Raw genomic sequence first — 21,226 nt, 5'->3', positions numbered from 1 at the left:
AATGCCAGCGAGTGACCAACATTATTATATGAATTATGAACTGCAATCAAAAAGAACTGGCCCCAAGTTAGCACAGACTCCCAGTGGATTTGATGGGTAAGCGTGCTTCAAAGGGATGGAGAAAATGTATTGTTTGCCTATTGCATACTGCAAAAATAAATACCCAAAGCAGGAGAGAACAGACTTTGGCAAGCAAGCTGACAATAAGCCATGCTCTTGAGGAAGGCTCGTGATTTGGAGGGAGCACTGAGCTGGAAGGGAACACTGAATATAAATAAGAATAAAGTTTACCTTAAGCAGCATGAATGGTAGGGCTGTGAGCCATGGCTCAGACTTTATCATTCTTCTGTTGAAGGAACAGTTTGAAGCATATTTGCTGTTTTACACTCTGATGTGTTCTCATTGCAGGAAGATATCAGCCACTGCAGAAAGGTCTTTAAATATTTAATCATTTTTTATGTTATCTCCAGTTTGTCATTTTTTGAGTGACCAGGGAGGACGTAAGTTCCAGCAGATGAAGGGGAATCCCACTGTTAGGTCTTGGTGGCTGTCAAACTTTAAGAAGTCATTTCCCTGCCTCTAGAACATACGTTTTCTTTATTTCTTTGTGCTGAGGGTGTAATAGTAGGCAAATGGTACATGGTACAGCTCTGGCGTGCTGCTCGTGTAACTGTTGGGCTTATAAACTGAAATGTGTTAAATCTGTTCTATGAGCAACATCATCCAGAAAACAGAATACAATCATAGAATCATTAAGGTTGGAAGAGACCACTAAGATCATCTCGTCCAACTACCCACCTACCATCAAAACTGCCCACTGACCGTGTCCCTCAGTTCCACATCCACATAGCTCCTGAACACCTTCAGAGACAGTGACTCCACCACCTCCCTGGGCAGCCTCTGCTACTGCCTCACCACTCTTTCTGAGAAGAAATTTCTCCTAATATCCAACGTGAATCTCCCTTGGTACAACTTGAGGGCATTCACTCTCATCCATTGCTGTCATCTGGGAGCAGAGGCTGATCCCCAGCTTGCTACAACCTCCTTTTAAGCGGTTGCATTGAGCGATAAGGTCTGTACATTCCTGTGTTTCCGCTTCTCCAGGTTTAACAACCCCAGTTCAAGATTTGATGGCTGTCATAATTTCCCAGGTTGGGAGAAACCCCACCTGCTGGCAGTGCCCTGGTGAAGGGGAGCCCAGCTACCACTACTGGGCCCTGCTGAGCATTACCTTGGAAAGAAGCACGTGGGATTGTGTGTGGTGAAATGAAATAGTTCAGGGCTGCCACCATCCCAACCCCTGACACCTCTGTGGGGTCTGGCCTCTTGTAGCAGTGCCTGTGAGGGTTCTCCTGGTGATCCAGGAAGGTATCACAGAGGGGTTTGCGCCAGTGAGAAGTTCTGCAAGTGGGAGGCTCTGCAGAATTGGTCTTAAGCAACGGGTGCTTAAGAGAAACACGCTGCTGGTCATGTTTTTATCGCGGACCACATCAAGCAGAGTACTTTGGCAGTTCTGGGAGAGTGAATTTGCATTGAAAACCCACAGCTCTTACAAGCAGTGCATTAATTATTTTATTAATTTGCTCTTTTTACATTATGGGAAACATTCATCTATTTACATTTTCCTGTCCACACACCCGTCTAGGTAGATAATCCTATGGAAATCCAAATCGTTACGCCATAAAACCACTCTCCTCTGTCTAAAGGCTTTCGATTTTTATTTATTTTATTTTTTGCCGTTTGTTTCATATTAGAAACATATTCAAAAGAACATCTGGGAATGCAGGTAGGCCATCGGTTTACATCCCGATCACTTAAAATACGCATTTGACCTTTTTCCTTAGAAAACAAAACCGAAATGAAAAACCCCAAAAGCTCCACAAAGATTCTGTTCAGATGAAAGTGATAGTGCGCATAAAAGCATCAAGGGAACACGAAGAAATAAACTGAACTATATTACAAATAAATCATTTCTATTTACCTTTTCAAATAGTAAAAATCTTTAATCCATTTCTTCACCTTTCTTTACAAAATAAAATAAAATAATAATAATAAAGGTTATGAGGATTCCATGGAAACATCTGCAAAAAATATATATAATAAATATTTTTTTTTTTTTTCTTTTTCTTTAACTTCAGAAGCAGGAGACAAAAACAACCTTTCCTAAAATTACCCCCAAGCCAAAAAGAAAAAAGAAAGAACGAAAGAAAGACGTTGGTACCAAAGTGAAACAGCATATAGGAATTCTGAATATACACTGGTTAGACTGAAACAAGCAGTAACAAATCGTACTAAAACAGGTGATACAGCAAATATACTAGTTGTGTATTCGTGTCAGTAAATGAGTCAAGTGGTTAACTAGTGGCATTCTAAGGGCTGAAGTATTATCTTCTATGTTTAGTGGTCTTGGCCGTATTCTTAAAACTTTGCTATAAAAGAAAGCAAACGTTATAATTCTCTCCCTGGAGCCAAATGTGCTAACAGGCATTCACCTAAGAATAGATCCATTTGGAATATATATGAAAATATTCTGTGATATACAAATACAATAATTCGTAATGTACAAGACCGGACAGTCTTCCCTTTTCTGCTTTGTAAGGGGGGCACTTGCTAGATAGAAATTTCTGTAGCCACTTGTCAACCAAAATCTTAACTCATCTTTCATAAAACATCCACGAAACGAAGTAATCTGAAACACAGCTGTGAACACAGACTCTCACCTGGATACAGCTTTGTATACCTCGGTACAAATGAGTTCCAAAGAATTAATACTTAACATGACGATATGCTGAAAGCGGCAGTTGGCACTATTATGTATTGCAAACACGGTGATCTTTCATCGCTGCTAAAAGTCAGATGGGGTGTTTCAAAACTAGCAAACATACACAGCTATTTGGATGCTGAGAGGGTCAAGCCTTTCCAAGCTCCTATAACACAAAGCACTCTAGGGTTACACTGGATTTCCGATTACTCTAGTTAAAAGTCTTTTATATATTAAATTATTAGCCCTTATCTTGTAAACCACAGCAGTAAGTAGTTGTGCCCTGTTTATAAAGACATAGCTCAGATATCAATGGCTTTGAGAGGTAGCAAATTCTCTAGTGGTTTTAGTATGCTCTTGTGAAAATACCTGGTGCCAGAACCTATTACCTCTCTTATTTTCTTCAGTAAAATTAAATTAGCACCTGGCTATGATGTCGTAGGAAAAGAAGCTGTCTGGCATGACCCCAATGAATACTTTTAGCAAGAGCTTTGCTCTTTGATGACAATTTTCAGTGCTCTGAAGTGCAAGTGGCAAAATGATGCCAGCCCTATGGTGAGACCTGGTCAGGCCAGCCCAGCTGTTACAGCGAAGGGCGCAGGCAGCCCGCACCGGTCTGGGGCCACCGTGCACACCGTGCTGCACCATCAGGGCAGCTGTCCCTAGGTCTGTCCCCAGCGGGAGTGGAGAGCCACCACCTTCCTTTGTGGATACCCTCATGGAAGCAAAGAGACTGCAGGGACCGGAGTAGGGTCATGAGAACTTTGCCCCTGGGCCCCTGGGCACAGTTGCACTGGCCAAACCCTCTGTTCCCAGTAGAAACCAGAGAGGCATGCATCGCACCCAGCCACCCACCCACACGTGTGCCCAGTGTGCTGAGTGCAGCCAGTCTGGCTTTCCTGCTGTTGGCACAAGGCCTGCCTGGGGTGGTGTGCCCAGTGCTTGACCGCCAATGTACAGGAGGAGCAGCCCCAGCCTGGGCTGAGGGAGGCCAAGCTGAGAGCCTTGCTCCTCTCCAGCCCCATTGCCTATGATTTACCCCTGGTACTAATGGGCTGCTTGGGATGCATATTTTTTGTGACTGCGAAACAGTGGCAGAAGCGGAGGAAAGAAGGCTTGTTGTGGAACAAAATTAAGTTCATATCGATCCCATAACCTGTGAAAAAAATAGTTTATTGTTCTTGGTCAGGTGGGTACTTTATACTGTCAGGAGGAGACCATTTTAGAACCTTATACCTGGATACGGACTGCCTGGTGAGGAGCAGTCTGCACGGTAGCATACAACCTGTGCTGTGGATAATGCAACGCCTCGCCTGGAAGAGCACAGCAGGCTCCGTGTACAACAACTGGCTGACAGGTGTTGGTGTGTGGCTGTGTGTATGTGTGAGATCGGATGGTCCCACCAAGAGTAAGACATCAATGAAACCAAGCTTTTTTTTTTTTTTTTTTTCTTTTTTCTTTTTTTTTTTTTTTTTTTTTAACCAATATAATCCATACAATACAATACAAGAGGAATTGACAATACAGTACAATTTTAAAAATTCTTAATACTTGGACAAGAAAATCTTTTTTTTTTTTTTTTTTTTTTTTTCCTTCCTTTTCACTCTTTTATTGCCTTTCAAAATAGATTATTTCCCTGGAAGATCGAATTTACAATCTTCTGCTGATTTAAATGTTTAAGTAGTGATTGATGAAATAAAAATGAGGCAGTTTGTGCAGCTGTGAGTGTGCAGGCATCTTTCCTTGGGATCTTTCTATCCCTCGCCATCCCACCTGCGGGATACGCTTCCATTTCTCACCCCCCAGGTCTGTGTTTCTACCCTCCTCCCTGCTCCCACCCCGACCTCTCCCCCCTTGGTGACTCCTTAAAATCAGGTGAGAAGGTGTGATTGGGAGGTTAAGAATAAAGTGCGCCATCTGCTTTAAAAAAACAAACAAACAAAAAAAACAACCCCAGTAATAAAAAACAGGGAATCCGAGTCATAGCTCCTTTCATCTTTTATGAGGAAGACAGCAGAGTCCAAAAGGATCACCCTGCGTGACTGAAATTTCCAAAATCCCCTGCAGTTGGATATTGCTGTACACTAGGTAACAGGCTAGCTTTAGATCGACTAAAGGTCGTGGGTGGGTTAAATGGAGCCTACTGTACAGGTGCACGTGTGCATGGGGATCCGAGCGCCGCATTTATTCACTTCAAACAGAAAAAGGATCGTACTCATTTACATGAGGCGAGGTGGCAGCATCAGTACATGTGACAAAGCATCATGGTGACATGGGCAAACCTTCAGGAAGCAAGGGTGGTTAGAGGACATCTCTCGGAGGACCGACAACTACGGCACGGTGGTGGGATTCATCAGGGTCACCGGGACTGCGTACAGAGGGTGGGAAGAGGGGGGGAGCAGAGGGAGGAGGAGGTACAAGTACTTGGTGGCGGTGACCTGGAGCAGGAGCCTAGAGGGGCAGATTGTACAGGAGACTTGTCTTGCCAGAGAGAGTCCTCCTGGTCGGATCCCTTCATAGCCTGGTCTGGGCTTCGGGGATGTATATCTCAATGCTCTCGGCGCTTTCGGTGGCTGAGTTCTGCCGGACGGACGCCGCGCGCTTGGCAGCCATCAGCCGCTTGCGGGCCTCCTGACGTTGCGAGCTCTCCAGAGAGCGTTCCCGGATGAGCGGCACCTGACCTTTCGATGGCTTCTTTGGCACTGGAGGAGGGACCCTTCTCTCCTGATCAAAGCAGAAGGTTAATGGCATTATAGAGCTTCTCAGGGAAAGGAGGGAAAAACTAGGACGCGTCAGTAGTTAGAACACACATTTTACCTATGGTCTGTTAGCTCCTATCTGCCCTTTAGTCTTCAGTCAACTGGCTAGAAACTGAGCTAGAGAGGAGAGCATCTCAGGCGCGGCCTCGTACCACTGGCACCGCTTCACGCGGCTGAGGAATATATCCCACTCTCGGCAGCGTGGCCCCGGCAGCCTGGCTCCTGTGGCTGGTAACAACCTCGGCTGAGGGCCATCCTCGGACGGGGCCGGGACATGTGCGTCACCTCGGCCCTTAAAAACGGCATGCGTGTGGCACAAGGTGGGCCTGTGGCAGCGCTGAGATGCGCTGGGCTCGGCATTCCAACCACTAGCTGCCTGCGGCTGGTGCATCGGAACAATAACCATCCAAAACATGAACATATAGTCAAGTGTATATATTTCATATAGCTTAGTAACTTGCCCCCACACACCCTTCTTTCAGTCTGACTGTGCAAACACATAAACCCCAGCCTCCTGCTAAACAGACGTGCCATCCTACAGTCAGCTCTAGCTTGAAGAACTGGTAGGAAAAAAATTAAAAGCCATGAAGAGAACATGCATTAATCATCACAGTGGCGGCTAACTCCAGCTACGCGAGTGACAAGGAGGACTATTATGTACAGCCTGGTGCATGCATACAAAAAAAAAATAAATCAGAGCGGGATCTCTCCTGGAAAAGAAAAGTGTATTCAGGTCTGAATTTCAGGCAGCCACAAAGACTTTGTCAAGTTAATTAGATTGTCTTTTAAGTTACATCCCCTTCCAACTGTGAACACGGCCTCTGAGCGGAGGGATTTTATCACACTACAAAGGTCCCATTCTGCCCTTGCGTTTTCTCTTATGCTGATCACAACAGCGGCCACGGCTCGAAAGATAAAGGTACTTAGTTACACTTATTCATACTTTGCTCTTTCTCTCCATCCAAGGATTAAACTGTGCTGCTTTAAAAGGGACCTGTGGCAAAGGTCAAAGGGAACTGCAAATATCAATTCCACAGTAAGTTCTTTCTTCTTCTTCTTCTTTCTTTTTTTTTTTTTTTTTTTAAACTACTTAAGAAAGGAGATGATGATCTCTTTCATTTAAAATCATAGACAAATGCCAACTGAACCAGGGACACAGTCAATGTAATTATTTAAAAAGCGACATCTCTACCTGCTTACCGTAGGTCCATTTATTCAACACAACTTCCTTTAACCCGTTATATTCTTTTTGTTAGAAACTCCTTGAAATGGTTTTCAAAAGCAAACAAAAAGCACATTTTCTTTTTGTAAGGAAAGCTCTCGTTTCTTACTGCGCAATTAAAAACGCTTGGCCTATCCGCTTGACTACATAAGCTAATGAAAGACCGTACATCGGCATGTTTGACATTTTTAACTTCCTTTTCTGACAGATACTGAAAAGAAAAAGAAAAAAAAAGAAGATAAGAAAATGACTTGCCTTCGGTACCTTGGCCTAGAAAAACACATTCCCACAAATCCCCATACAAAACACTAGGTGTGCACAAATGGTGTGAGCATGGCATTCCTCAGTCAGGAATGAATGAGTATTTAGTCTTGACCAGAGGAGGGAGAGTGCTACCAACATTACCTTTGCAAACTTCCTGCTGCAGGATTAATGGGATTCAGTATTGTTATTATCTGCCCAAAAGAAAATGCCACTTTGGTCATCAGAAATGAGCTGACAACGAGTATGGGGAGCCTGGACACTCAGCAGAGCAACAGTACCTGTACGTCACGTTCCCCTCCTTCTGGTGTTCCTATCTGCTTGCTCTACTCATTGGTATCAGTCTGGTCACAGTCAGTCTAATGGAGATTCAGTCATCATATTACATACCTACAGGAGCATGACAGGGCATGGGACCCATGGTTCCTCTAGACCATGGTCTGCCTTTTAAGTACTGGCTGAAATATTAGTGTATTTTGGCTTACCCCAGTGCCGTTTGTCTTGATGTGGACAGTGAGGAGAAAAATAAGGCGATGGAGCCAAATGAGAGTGAAAAGTGAAAAGTGACTCACACTGGGAGATGTGGTAGTTTTTTCATGGTGACAGAAGACTACTACGTTTTTTAAGAAGCCCAACACTGCAGATGATTGTTATGCTCTCTTGGGTAAACAGCACTACCAGCAAAGCGGACCCGTTTATGAAATCACCCCATTAAAAAAAAAACAAAAAACAAAAAACAAACAAACAAAAACAACAACAAAAAAAAACCACCCACAAAACAAAACAAAATACAACAACAAAAGAGAAACAACAAATGAGTAACGGCAACAACAACAAAAAAGATGCAGGAGTTCTTTCATGTGGTATTTTGGAAGGCATATTTTTGGTATCGCTCTGTTTGTAATATGGTTATCAAGTCAGCGCTCCCCTCTTTTTTTTCAGTAACACAACCTAGAACTCTTGCTATATGCAATAATGTGAACCGTAAATGTGATTTATTTAATTTTAAGAATCAATATATAAGGCAGTTGCTTCCAACGATTGATCGTCTAATATGATTAAATGTAAAACTTAACAAAGTACTACATTCCCATTATCCGATTCACAAAGACAGATTTGGTTTAAAAATATGCCTGAAACATATTACAGATAATATCCCAGATGATTATTATGTAAACATTGTTATTACAATGAAATTAATTTGATATGAGCTTCATTTCACATTTTTAACGTCAACGCTGTAACACAGAGGCCTATTTAATTTGTCCAGTGTTTGTGCAGGGTTTTAAATGAAGCATACAAAATCTACAATGTTCTACCTTCTTGTCATGAGGATCCATCTGTTTCCAATTATTGGCCTTTAACTGATGAAGTTCATCAAATTTCATACTAATATTTTCTATGGATAACTGCAGCATATCCCAAAACCCTGCTAAATCCTGGGAGGTTGGCCGTGGATGTGCATTAGGATTCTGTACAACAGAGGAAAGAAAAGAAAAACAACAGTTTGGCTTTAGTACCTCTTAATGTAAAGCGTTTGTGCAAATGATTACAAATCCTGCTAGCAAAGCAGTTTCAGCAGATCCAAACCATCAGGGAGACACGAAGAGAGAAATGAACAGAGACCTCTGGCAAAGGGATGGGGCAGCACTGAGACACTGTGCCCCCATGGGTCCCAGGCAGCACCAGTGGGTTCAAAGGTGGCAACTTGACCACAGCTAATTTAATTGCCAGCCTTCCTCTTCACCATAATGAGGATGGGTTCTCTGCAGTATTTATGCTCAAGGATGGCTGATGCCTGTGCAAGTGTACAGTTGCTGTGTGTGCAGTGACAAACAAGCGAATGAGTACTTTCTACATACTCTGAATCTCAGAGCTAGAAAATTATACAATTTCAAGTAAAGCTACCCGTCAGACACTTAAGGCCAGTTTTGTATATATATGTATGTATATATATGTATTTTATGAGAGTAATATCTGCAGTTTGCTTACAGTAATCTTATCTTTTCAGGCATGTTTTTGGGAAGAGAGACACGTGCTGACCCACAGCTGTCCCAGGACCACAAAGAAACTGGAAAGCCAGGTGTCTATCAAATACATCAGCAGCATCATGTCAGACTAAGGGCTTTCAAGCAGATGCAGCTCACCCTCACTTTCAAACTCATGGATCTCAGGCATGTAGGCTTCTCCTGCATGTGCAAGGTGATCACACAATGAAACTCAGTGCAGTGAGGCTGTGTGACATGAGTAGTTCTGCTTGGTGTGTGCAAACTCAGTTCACTTCATCATAGAATCATAAAATATTTCAAACTGGAAGAGATCCACAAGGATCATGCAACCTCAGAGTATACTCAGAAGGACATACTGGGGCCATCAGCATCCCTAGAACAGCTTAACCAGAAGTCTTCTGTCCTGTGTCCCTTTGTTGTGGCCTAGCTCTGGAAGTTTTGCATACACAGAGCATACACAAATTGTATAAATGCAAAAACAAGCTATTATTAGGCTCTGCATGTTGTTTTATATGACTCAAATGTTACTCTGTGCTTAAGTCTTCTCCTTCATCTCAGGAACAACAAACCCAACAGTCAGTTGCCTTTCTTAGGCCATTTCCAACTATTTCTGTTTTTCACCTCAATGTTGATTTTGATTAAATTGTTATACCACAAAAGCAGCAAAATAAAGCATTTATTTTCAGATTCATAAGGAGAGCAGGGATTTAAAGAGAACAGAGATTATATACACATTCCTGATTTTTTAGTGCTCAATATTGGCACGTTGCCCAGTTGTAGGATTTTATTTACAACGATGCATGACCTGATAGCTTTTTCAAATTTTCTATTAAGAATTGGAAGGCTCATTCAGACAGAAATGATTTCTGTTGTGTTTGCCTACTGCAGGCAGATTTTGGTTTGGGTCTGGATTTTCAGGGGTGTATTAAGTGGAGTAGAAGGTAGTTACTGTGGTGAGTGCCCCAGGGTGTGCCTTCCCTTCCCTGTGATGACAGAGTATAACAGAATATTACACTATGCTTTTTGGGCTTCTAGGAATTCAGGTCAAAATTGGGAATTAAATGTGCGTAATGTGCAAAGAGGGACTGTTAACTTACAGGTTTGACTTTTTTTTTGTAAGTACTGGCATTTTAGAGAATACTGTTTTAGATACATAATATGAAATATATTTCAATTTATCATAATGAATATCATTTTGATGCTACCACTACTAACAGCATAAAAATAGAAAATATTAATAGCAGTAGCATACACAAATTATATACAGTAATCATTATTATAACATACTGTCTCTTTGCCTCTTTGCCCTTTTATCACTTTGGACAATGAGTTTTCTCTCTTTTGCTGTTCAGGCATTGAAACACAAGGCACCGGCATTCAGGGTCTGATTTCCTGCTCTTTCTGTCTTGCTGAATGGAGATGGCTTTGGTATTGTGTGGGAGAACCCCACTCATGAGCCCTCTGATCTACCTTGGAATACCCTGAGAAGGCACCCACCTATCTCTGTGCCCATACAAACAGAACTTAGAGATGAAAGGACGGACAGAACTTCAGTGATGTCTCATCAAGAGCTTTTTCCCTTTCTTTATTTTCAGGATCTTGAACTATTAGCAAAACTCCCGTCAACATCACCAGTTCTGACAGACTTACTACCACATTTATAACAAGGACTCTACTGGCAAAAGCTGCTGGTCAGACAATGGTCTACTACTTTAGGTAAGATTGTTCATGGGGGCAGCTCTTCAGTTAGTAAGAGTAACACAACAGTGTTTATAAAAAAAAGTTACATACCAGGTTTTCTTCACAAAGTTCTCTGAACTGGTAAAATTTCTGGGCCATTAGGAGCTGGGCACTGCCCACTGCAGTTCGGATTTTCCCTAGAACTAAGAGAAAAAGAAACGTAAGTCATAATGCTCTCCTTGCTGCAGGCAACCAAAAGCCTACAAAACGAGAGGTAAAACCGCACTGGTTTTCTGGCACAGGTTATGGGGAAGCTGAAGAACCTGAGGACAGATCTGAATCATGCCAAGGCGGGCTACAAGGTTTCTCAGGGCAGCACATGTTGGTAAAATGTTAATCTGATGCTACAGCTGCCTCTCGTTCTGCAACGATGCAACTCCTAACACAGAGCACTTTCATAACACCATCTTTAGCACCCCGTATGGAAAGCACACACAAAAAACTACACCTCTGAGCAGCACAAGTTGTGACCACAAACCCAGCTTCCTGCACAATGGCACACAGCTTTCCAAAGCTGACATTGAGTACATGGCCAGAGATGCTATGAGCATCTCTACTATCTCATGCAGCAAGCGATGCCTTGTTTTCAGGTTAAACTGAGGGCTGCTCAGTTGGAATCCCAGAAAGGGATTGGGAATTGTAGAGCACACTGATGAATCTCATCCAGACCCTCTGAGGTTTTTTGTTTCCATGACCAGTATTGGAAGTGGCTTCTGCCTTTGAATGCAGAACTGTCCAGGGCTGCTCTGCGCTGAAGGCAGGTGTTTCCCTCCCAGCTGAAACAATTTATTATCCCTTAACTCTTTGTTTAAACAGTGATTTAAAAATTAATGCCATGTAATCAAAAAATAATTACCACCTCATTAGTGAAAACCACGTATAACAACCATTTTCACCATCAGTTCTACTCAGTAGACATTTGCTGTCCCAGGCATTACTTAACCAGAGCAGCTTCTCCAAGACAATTTCCCAGTGGTGAGGGAGGGGCAGGAAATACAGAGAAATGGAGTGGACTATTCAGGTAAGGTGAACCGTTAGCATAAATGGAAGATATATACCGTTCCTTAGCTCTGCACAGTTCCTTTTGCACAGTCACTTGTGTGCAAAACCAAATGCAGAGTTGGCAGAGCTCCACTGGGAAAGTACTGCTAAATGTTTGGACTCACCACAAAGAAAAGAAGAAGAGGAAAAAAAAGGGGAGGGTGGGCGGGAAAGGGGGGGCAACTTTGGCCTACTTTGACCGAACACTTCTAACTTGTTTGGAGTCTCAGTCATACAAGCAGAAGCAGCACATGTTTACAGAGTGTGATCAGAATGCGGCCATGCAATGCTTGCTAAGAGAAAGGCATCTCCAAGGGATTCACCTGTGGATCACACGCTGGCAAGCTGGCATCAACACCCACCGCCATCCCCAACCAGATGCACAGTAGTGCAACGGCAGCCTTAAAGCCCCACCCTTAAGGAAAAGTGGGGTGTGGAGTTCGTTTCTACTCTAGACATAAAAAGGAAAGAAAAAAGTGGGGGAGAGATTCCTTTCATATCTTTAAGAGGACTAAAGGACAGGGTTCTGTGAACACACACAGAGCCCAGACTTTCATTTTGTTCCCAGAACTCTGCTCTGTGTTGCCAGGAAATCGCCGTGAGCTGGAAGATCCACCGAGCAGAATATTTTCAGCATATTGCGCAGGGAGTTTTGCACACAACTCTCATTATTGTTAGCAAGGCTTGCGTGTCTAATTCCATGCGCACAGTGCTGAAAATGGACCCCTTGGTGTGTCTAGTCATTTATGCAACCCAATATGCAAACCACTCAACTGAAAGGGCTCTTCAATAGTGGGAGGAGCTTCTCTGCTAGCTTTCATGTGGTTCCCATTGTTATGAAAACTCTTCCCACTGAGTATATTTGGGAACAGCTGCCTCATCTGGAGCTCGGCCACTCTGATGCTTCCCAGGACTTGAGCAAGGGAGAAAAAAATGATCTCTGGGCTTCTTGGGAGGAGAAAGCAGATGGGATGGGCTGCTTCTGGATGCCTGTGCTAACTGAGTGGCAGTCACATCCCGAGCAGCGGTGGATATAAACACACCTTGCCGGCTCCTTTCTCTGGGGGAAGAAGAGCTTAATATTCAGAGATCTCAGCAGAGAGAGAAGGAAGCCCTTGTCCTTGGCTGCCTAGCGACTGGCTGTTTGCCGAAAACCCATCATCCCAGCTGACTGTGGGATGCATGCTGATGCTGTTCCCTATTGTTGTCACTTCTGCTGTGGCGGCGGCTGTATCTAGTCAAGTGTCACTGATTCCTCGCCCCTCCAGAGCAAGCAGTCTGTTAATGTGCAACCAGTCAACAACCAACTCGGTCACGGGAGTTAGGGGGAAGAAAAAAAAAGACAAAGCATGAAAAAGACTGAAAGGAAGGAGTCCCTCCACAAGGTGCAAAGCCTTATCAAAGCCTCAGCTCTGCTTCCAAGCTCGTGTTGCTTTTAGTGTTTCGGGGCAGGGTGCCCGTTTCTTTTACTCAGTCAAAGCCTCCCGCACCAAAGAGAAGGACTAAAGTGCAGCAAAATAGCGAAGAGTCAGAACAGCCCTGACACTTTCTTTGCAGAAAATAATTAAAGCCATATCCTGAAAAAAAGTAAATAGAATTGCAAAGATAGGTAATATGAATTAGGAAAGAACCAGAGAAAGCAAGGGGTACAGGACAAAAACGCATAAACATTCAAATTGATGTTTTCAGCTAATGCGATACAAACAAAATATACAAAACCAAGTAACAACAAAGCATACCAACCCATTAAGATGCAATCATAACAGAGATAAACACATATATAATGTTATTCATGCCTGCTTTCTATTCTATACAGGGTTATACAGCACACTCAGCACTGTCGGATCTGAATGCCTTCCAGTAATGCATTAAGCAATGTTATTAACATCCATCATATGCTTTGTTGTCACCCCATCCCCGGGGGGAGAAGCGTGTACTGCAGTGTTTTTGTTTGCCTGTCTGTTGCTTTTCTTTTTTGCTTCGACTTCCCTTCCATGTAAATCCAGTTATCTCCTATAGCAACTTCTTAACAAGTAGGGAGATATATCTGTTCCGTAAGAACAGCTTTGCTACTTTGCTGTGGCTGTTTTAACACAGTTCAGTCTCCTCACCATTGTTATTCCAGATCAGGGATCTCAGAACGTGATTCTGGGATAGACACACGCCAGGGAATTTCCTTATGTCTCTTAGCCCCTCGCCTGTTGCACTTTGAAAGCATAATGAAGTATAAACTTGGACTATGTGCTGTTCAAGCAGTATGTGATTACTTCTCTTAGTTCTAAAAATGGGATAGGACCCATTTGGGGGTAGTCTGTAGCTGTAGGTACCTTCCCAGCTCTTTGTGGGAAAAGAAATGAAACGACAGTAAAATGATCTCAACCATAAGCAAATAAGTGGTGTTATTGTCACCCTCCTCATCCTGGGAGGAGAATGTATGTGTAATGAGGGTGACAAACTGCAAGAAAACAAGATAAAACTATCAGACTGATGTGATAAGCCATAACAGATAATGCAGGGGAGTTTTGAGGAGCAGCTGCATTATTGGGTCTTAGCACACCAACTGGTAGCATTTCAGCTTTGCTAACGCGTTCCAGAGTGATAAAGGAAGCGCTTTGGGCTGCGGCTAGAAGATGACCCAATGTGCCAACACTTTGCCAGTAGGCAGCAAGGAGTTGAGATGCACCAACACTCAGCTGGCAGGCAGCAAACAGCCCAGATGTGCCAACACCGGGCTGGCAAGTATCAAGGAACCAAGACGTACCAGCACCTGGATGGCAGGCAGAAAAGAGTCCAGGTGTGCCAGGGGCAGGAACAGAGGCAGAGTGGCAGGCGCCTGGGAGGACATTTGCCTTGCAGATGTCAGCTGCGCACTGTGCATATGAAGCAATCCTACCATAGAGCTATCACGACCCATTCCCAAGCAAGGATGGGCCAGTGTCTTAGCCTATTCATCCTGACAGATCTGCATTTAAATAACGCCGAGCATGACAAAAGCCAGGAAATTCAAAGTTAAAGCTATTGCTCAGGTTTTAAGCTGAGCTATTAAGGAGAAAACGGCCATGGAGCAAACTTCGGAGCAGACAGGCTTTGCTTAGAACCATATTTACTTATAGCAGTGATCTCATTTAAATTAATAGGGTAGTCTGCATGAGTAAATGCTATTCACTGGGAGTACAGCAATTTCCGTGTATTCTCTGACTTGGCTTTTACTCTCGCTCCACATCTTTTTCCCTAACTTCTTTCACTGTGGATTTCTCCATTTATTTTATTTTTTTCTCCACCAGCCAGCAGGGCTGCCAGCTCAAAGATACTTTTCCTCGCAAAAACACTGGTGTGCGGAGAGGGCCCTTTCAGGAAGTAATGAAGGTGGGAGTGAATGGGGCTAAAGGTGCACAGCCAGGGCCTGCGGGTTGGCAGAAAGCGCCCAAACAGCTTCATTTGCCAATACTGGCTGGATTTGCAGAGACACCAGTCTGGAGGCTTTGGGGTCAGTCTTTGTTGGCAGACCAGCCCAGATAACAACCTACACACCAGGCAGCTAGCAACACATCTGATCAGAGCCCTGGTTTCCCGTTTTAACTGGTACACCATTTGCCTGACTTGCCACTGTTGCCATTCTGCACAGCCTCGTGGAGCACCAGGCCCAGACGTCAGCTTTCAATGGATGTCTCAGAGCAGGAGTTGCATTACAGCCCAGATGGGAAGCATCTGACACTGTGTAGAGCTCAGTCCTGTGGCTCTTCCAGCTACAAACACCCACATGAGTCAAACACAGCAGTAATAATCCAGTGAAAGGCAAAGTGAGCCATGGGGCTGATCCAAAGCTTCAGTCTGTTCTTACAGCGTGTTTAGCCTCACATGTCAAATAGCTCTTTTATTATCAACTTATTTTAAGGAGAGATATAGGGCTGGTAGCTAACACCCCCACACCAATAAAACATGGAGAAGCCTTTTCAGGTACCCCAGCCTGAAGTGTGAGTGCAATTCATCTGCCTGTTACGCATGTTACAGTTTTATCAGAAAATGATTTCAGATAAGACCAGAACATACCAGCCAATAAATAATAACTGCACAAGGGGAGCCATCGTCCATTCTATATAGGCATTTCGCCGCACAGCCACCACCCCAACACTTGTTCCCATGCACAGCAGCACGCTGTGTTCTAGGCTTGGAGCACGGGACCCACTGATGGGTTCCCCTCCAGACCAATAGTGCCCACGACCCCCTGCAGCACACCCGCTCCTGGCAGGCTGCAGTGGGCCGGTCCCTGGCAGCTGTTTTGCACAAGGGCTGCATTGTCTGTGGGCAACGGAATTGCTTTATGGGCAGTGCTAGGGGAGCGAGCCCTCTGTCAGCTGCCGCCGCGTCCAGGGAGACTCACTCATCGCATGCTCTCATTACTTGGTTATCTGGCCAAACACACACTGCTGGTGTCAGGTTGGAACAAAGGATGCACTCCTTGTTCTGCTTGCATTTTTTTTTCCAGCAAAACCAAGCCACGTACTTCTGTCTTCTCCCTCTCTTCAAAGCTCATAGGTGTGTAAAATGCCATAATTTGGGGCTGGCTTTGGAACAAGTGAGTTTTTGTTCGTGTGAGTGGGCAGTGTGTCCCTGCCGTACACTTTCCCTTGGCACCAGGTAGAAAAGGACATGTTGAACCCTTGCTGGAGGCAGCTGCCCCATGCCCAAGTGGCCAGAAGCATCAGAGCATTGATGACCCCTCTCCTCCTGCTTTCATTAGAAGAGCTGGCTTGAAAAATCCAAAGAAGAAATAACCCACGTGACACACACCATGAATAACCCACAGGACACATGCCATGTATGCTACGAGGAGTGCTGGGGACAGCCAGCCCAGCTTCACCTGTCTCCCCCACAACTGGATTCTCTCCCACCAATATCTAAAAGAAAAGCCTTCCAAACTATCACATATAAGGGAGAGAAAATTCTGCATACAGATATACAAGTCCTGCATGCCTCAGCTCCACAAAATTCACACATCCTTTCTTTAAGGTGAGCGGCTGCTTTGGTGAAGAAATCACATACATATCGATTTTCATGCTGGTTGTTGTGGCAAACAGAATGCGAGTGGGTTTTTGTGACTCAGACTTACAAATGTTTGATATTACCTATTTATGATGCACTCACACATCGTTTTCAATGTGTTCCTTATTTTTTTGCTTTATTTTGTGTGTACTAACAAATTGAAACCTTTGTATTCTGATGCATGCTCAGTGACATTTTGAATGTGTTGATGATATAAATTATAAATGAGATTCAAATACCCTAAAACTTGGGGAATCTGGATATGTTTTGAAGGTTAATCCTTCCGTATTTTTCCCTCAGAGGAAAGAGCTAATCAATTATATAATAGAAATCTTGTAGAAATAGAAAACTTGAATATAAACGTTAATGTAAATGCTAAGGTTATCTCATATTTTCCATTATTAGTCAATTTCCAGTTACTTACAGTACTGTGCAACTGATTAAATCTCTCTACGGTCATTTCTTACACTGGGCTGAATGGAAAGTTTCAACAGAAACAGTTTATCCATTTCTAATAATTTTGAGAGTAAACTTTTTTCTACTGTTAATGCATTTCCTTCCAAAATTCTAAACCCTTGCACCTCAAAAGAATCACAGAATCACAGAATAGTTTGGGTTGGAAGTGACCTCAAAGCCCCCCCAGTCCCACCCCGTGCCATGGGCAGGGCTGCCCCCCAGCAGCTCAGATGCCCAGGGCCCCATCCAACCTGGCCGTGAGTGCCTACAGGGTCAAAATTTAGCTCAGTGTAAGAAATGACCGTAGAGAGATTTAATCAGTTGCACAGTACTGTTATTGAACTCTTCTTATTAGTGAATGCTTACTGGACAGGGAAGTGTCAATCCTACCACTTCATGGGTAGAGTAATGCTTATGGTCACAACTGAGGTGCAGTTCTCTTGGCTGTATGTATCACAGCATACAGAGAGGGTTTTTTTTTGAAGAGGCTTGAAGAGGAATGAGAACTGCAAGGGGCATGAGGGAAAAGAACAACTTGGAAGCAAAACTGTAACTTGCTCCTGTTTGAAGATACTTCTGAAGGGCTCTGATGCCAAATGCCATCTAAAAAGGCAGTTAAAAATGAATTTAATGAAAAAGAACTAGAACGTATTGAATTATATTCTACAGCTGTCAGAAAGGATTACAAATAAATACAAGAGTTAAGACACATTCATACTGCAAGATCCCTAACCACAATCTCCTAACTGCAATCCCAAAATATCTCTTGAGTTTCAGAAGTGCCAGGCATTTGCATTCTCTGTCAAATTTAATAAGGATTACAGCATATATACAACTAGTCCTTTTGAGAATCACAACCATGGCTTCATTAGGTGAATAAGAAAGGGCATGATAAAGAATTAACAGGAGTCAGTTTGACCTGCATTAAACACTTTTTCCAAGTTGCAATATTATTGTAGCCAGTTACTTACTGTCCTCAGTTAAGTTGTTTTCCCGTTCTTCTCTCTCCATCTGTTGGCACCAGCCCTCCATACGGTCTCTCTCTGCCTGCAGTAGCTTCAGAAACCAGTGGCCATCTCGTGGGCACACTGACCTTTGAACAGCTTCCAGGGGATCTTCAGTGATAGAGTCAATCCAGGGGTCAGGAGGAGGTAAAATAGATGGGTCAAAATCTGTCTCAAAGTCATCATCCACTGCACATGCATGGTAATGGTTTCCTGACCCTTGTATGCTAACGGTAGAGGTGCTTGCATCTCGTGAAAATTGTCTTGATATTTGTCCAGAACACAAATTGTCCTCTTGAGGGTCGATTATTTCAAAGTTCTCATGGAAATCCAGGTCTGCTTGCACAGCTGTTGTTACGCTATTAGATCGTGTAAACCTGCGAAAGCTTTGAAGAGCACAAACACAAAATGTTTAGAAAGCTTTTGTTAGGTGGCATGAGAAAAGTTAGGTAAGAAAGGATCTCTTAAGATTCTGCTTCTTCTCCTTAGACTGGCAGTCATGACTTTCAGTGCTACGCTCTGTTTTTCTTTCTGGAAATGATTGCCATACAATGATGCAGTGATTTGTTTCTCATTGTGAGGCGCCAGACATCTCTCTCTTTGCCTCTTAATGAGGGAAGCACCAATAATAGTGTGGTTTAAAGAAGCCAGCCCATGTGGCATCTAATAGTGTTGGTGCCCCAGGATTTCAGGTCATCAGTTCATGAAAGGTTAAAGAGATCCAGTTTTACCTAATGACTGATCATAGAATCATTGAATGGTTTGGGATGGAAGGGACCTTAAAGGTCATCCCGTTCCAACCCCATGCTATGGGCAGAGTTGCCACCTACCAGCTCAAGCTGCCCAAGGTCTTTTGACTTTTATAACTCACACTCTATTGAAGTTGCACACTCGAACCCTGTAGTCACATTTTAAAAATCATGTATGTGAGACTGATAAAAAAGTAATATCAATGAGTTCGTTATCTCTGTAGTATTACACCTAGCACCCATGAAGTAGACAAGTATTTCAAGCCCAGCCAAGTATTTCGTATTGCTTCCTTGTAACTGCTCATCGTAATGATGTACCTACTAATTTCCTGCTTCTCCAATTACAACTGCCAGCACTCACACCTTTAGCACTGATTCCCAGCATTAAGACATGTTGTTTTACACATTCAACCCTTGGTTTCGAAACAGTCTCTTTTACTCAGAAGTTAATGTTCTGCCTGTGTTACTCTCATTGTGATGGATGCTACCGTGTAGATAGCTTCCTTTCATCTTGCATTGCTTCCATATGTTTGGAGTCTCTGGGAGCAGGGAGCAAACCCTCTTAGAATGTAGGAAAGCCAGGAAGGCAGAAGGTATAAGCATGGGAAAAAGGAGGTTTGGGTGTTCGTGTCTGTTTTATCTTTAATTAAGCAAGACTCCAAATTCTGCAGTCCAAGGAATCTGAGGTGGAGAGGAAGATACAGAAGAAACAGAGAGATATATGAGGAGTAAAAGACACCTAATGCACTGTAGGGGATGGTAAGTGAGAGCAAATGTGATAGGCAGTAAATTGTGAAGAGAACTAGTGGGAAATTTCCAGGTAAATAATTACAGATAACCAAGGTAGTTCTGGATATCCATGTACTGAGAACACAGGAAAAATGCAAGTGAAGCAGATACCTGTTTTGCCCTATGATAAGAGAAGATGGAAGGAGGTGAAACTATAAAGTAATTAATGTAGATGTTACTGAAATCGGTAATATTTATCAGAGAATGTCCTGGGATGAAAAGGACCACAATGATCATCCAGATTGTGTGCTTTTTGTTCTGTTTTGTTTTTCAATATGATGGTCTGGAACACAAAAAGATTGAATGCAGGAGCTGCTGCTTGCAGCTCCTTTGATACATGCTTGTTAAGTGATACAAAAATATGGTTACGGCACTCCAGTTTTGCACGACATGCACCAGCAAGCTGAAAAGTATGGAGCAAGCAGAACACTCCAGCTTGGCAGTATTTATCCTTTGACAAGCATAGCAAAGCATTTTGCTATGGACCGATATGGCAGAAAAAAATCAGAAGGGAGGACAAGGTTAAGTGGAGAAATGATATGCCTTTCCTGGGAGGAAAACCTTTTCTTGGTTTAGAAAGCAGATGACTGAGGAAGGCCGTGAGAGTTTGATGGCATCCCGACTAGGTGACATCTCACCATTCTCAGAGGGCAAGAGCTGCAGGGAGGAAGGCAGCTGGCTGTACGCCTGAGAGGCCTACAGGTTTAAATTTAGCAAAAGGAAGTGCTTCTTCACACAATGTGTAATTAAATTGCCGCAGGATCCTGGGAAAGCCAATGGTAAAAATATGTTCAAAGAGAAGCTGAACAAATTCACAGGAGACAGGACCGGGAAGGGCTGTTACACACAGGTTTAGGAAGTCCCTTACAGCCAGCAGCTGAGCAGGGAGGTCTGCGGGGAGAAGCATTGCCCTGTACACACCCTTCACACTCTGCTTTTGCACACATTCCTTTAGACTTGTTTGGAGGATCTGCTCCTGGCCCCTGGCAGAGAAAGCTGTTCAACTGGTATTAATGGTTAGAAAGATTTTAGCTTTAGGCTGATTTGACAGTGAGCATTTTTTCGGTCTAGTCTATGCTAGTTTTTTTTTTGTTTTGTTTTGTTTTGTTTTTTAAACTGCTTTAATTTGGCCACCAACCTGACAAATACCTTATCTGCACTGAAATGCATGCTTGCCTGCATACACACACCCACTGACATAGTCACCATGCTTACACAGGATTTGTTTTCAGTCGCTTAGCTTGGGTTCACTGTGAGCCAAGGCAGTACATGGCATCCTCCACACCTTCCAGAGTAATGGAGAAAAGCAGTGCTCCTATCCAACCTCATCCTTCTCCATACCCCTACCTCCATATCATTCCTGCTTTTGCTTTCTGCAGTGTCCTAGACTCT

At 43.4% G+C, this 21,226-nt stretch overlaps 1 protein-coding gene across 10 annotated transcripts in view; it reads right to left on the bottom strand.

Annotated features, from left to right (window-relative positions):
- Positions 1–1,559: 1,559 nt before the first annotated feature.
- DLGAP1 (DLG associated protein 1) overlaps positions 1,560–21,226 on the bottom strand; it is a 368,200-nt gene continuing 348,533 nt past the window's right edge. For 6 of the 10 annotated variants that reach the window (XM_032442677.1, XM_015855350.2, XM_015855349.2 and 3 more), the window contains 4 exons: positions 18,264–18,682; positions 10,804–10,895; positions 8,323–8,475; positions 4,328–5,485 (listed from right to left, as the gene is read on the bottom strand). In XM_032442677.1, the coding sequence (XP_032298568.1) occupies positions 5,276–5,485; positions 8,323–8,475; positions 10,804–10,895; positions 18,264–18,682 (874 nt within the window). In that variant the 3' untranslated portion in view covers positions 4,328–5,275. Of the gene's footprint in view, positions 5,486–8,322; positions 8,476–10,803; positions 10,896–18,263; positions 18,683–21,226 lie in introns of all 10 variants that reach the window. The other 4 variants (XM_015855352.2, XM_032442678.1, XM_015855356.2 and 1 more) reach the window with 1 other exon arrangement.

This window comes from Coturnix japonica, chromosome 2 (assembly GCF_001577835.2).
Source record: "Coturnix japonica isolate 7356 chromosome 2, Coturnix japonica 2.1, whole genome shotgun sequence".
In the NCBI taxonomy this organism is placed as follows: domain Eukaryota; kingdom Metazoa; phylum Chordata; class Aves; order Galliformes; family Phasianidae; genus Coturnix; species Coturnix japonica.
This window is presented reverse-complemented; position numbering and strand designations above follow the sequence as displayed.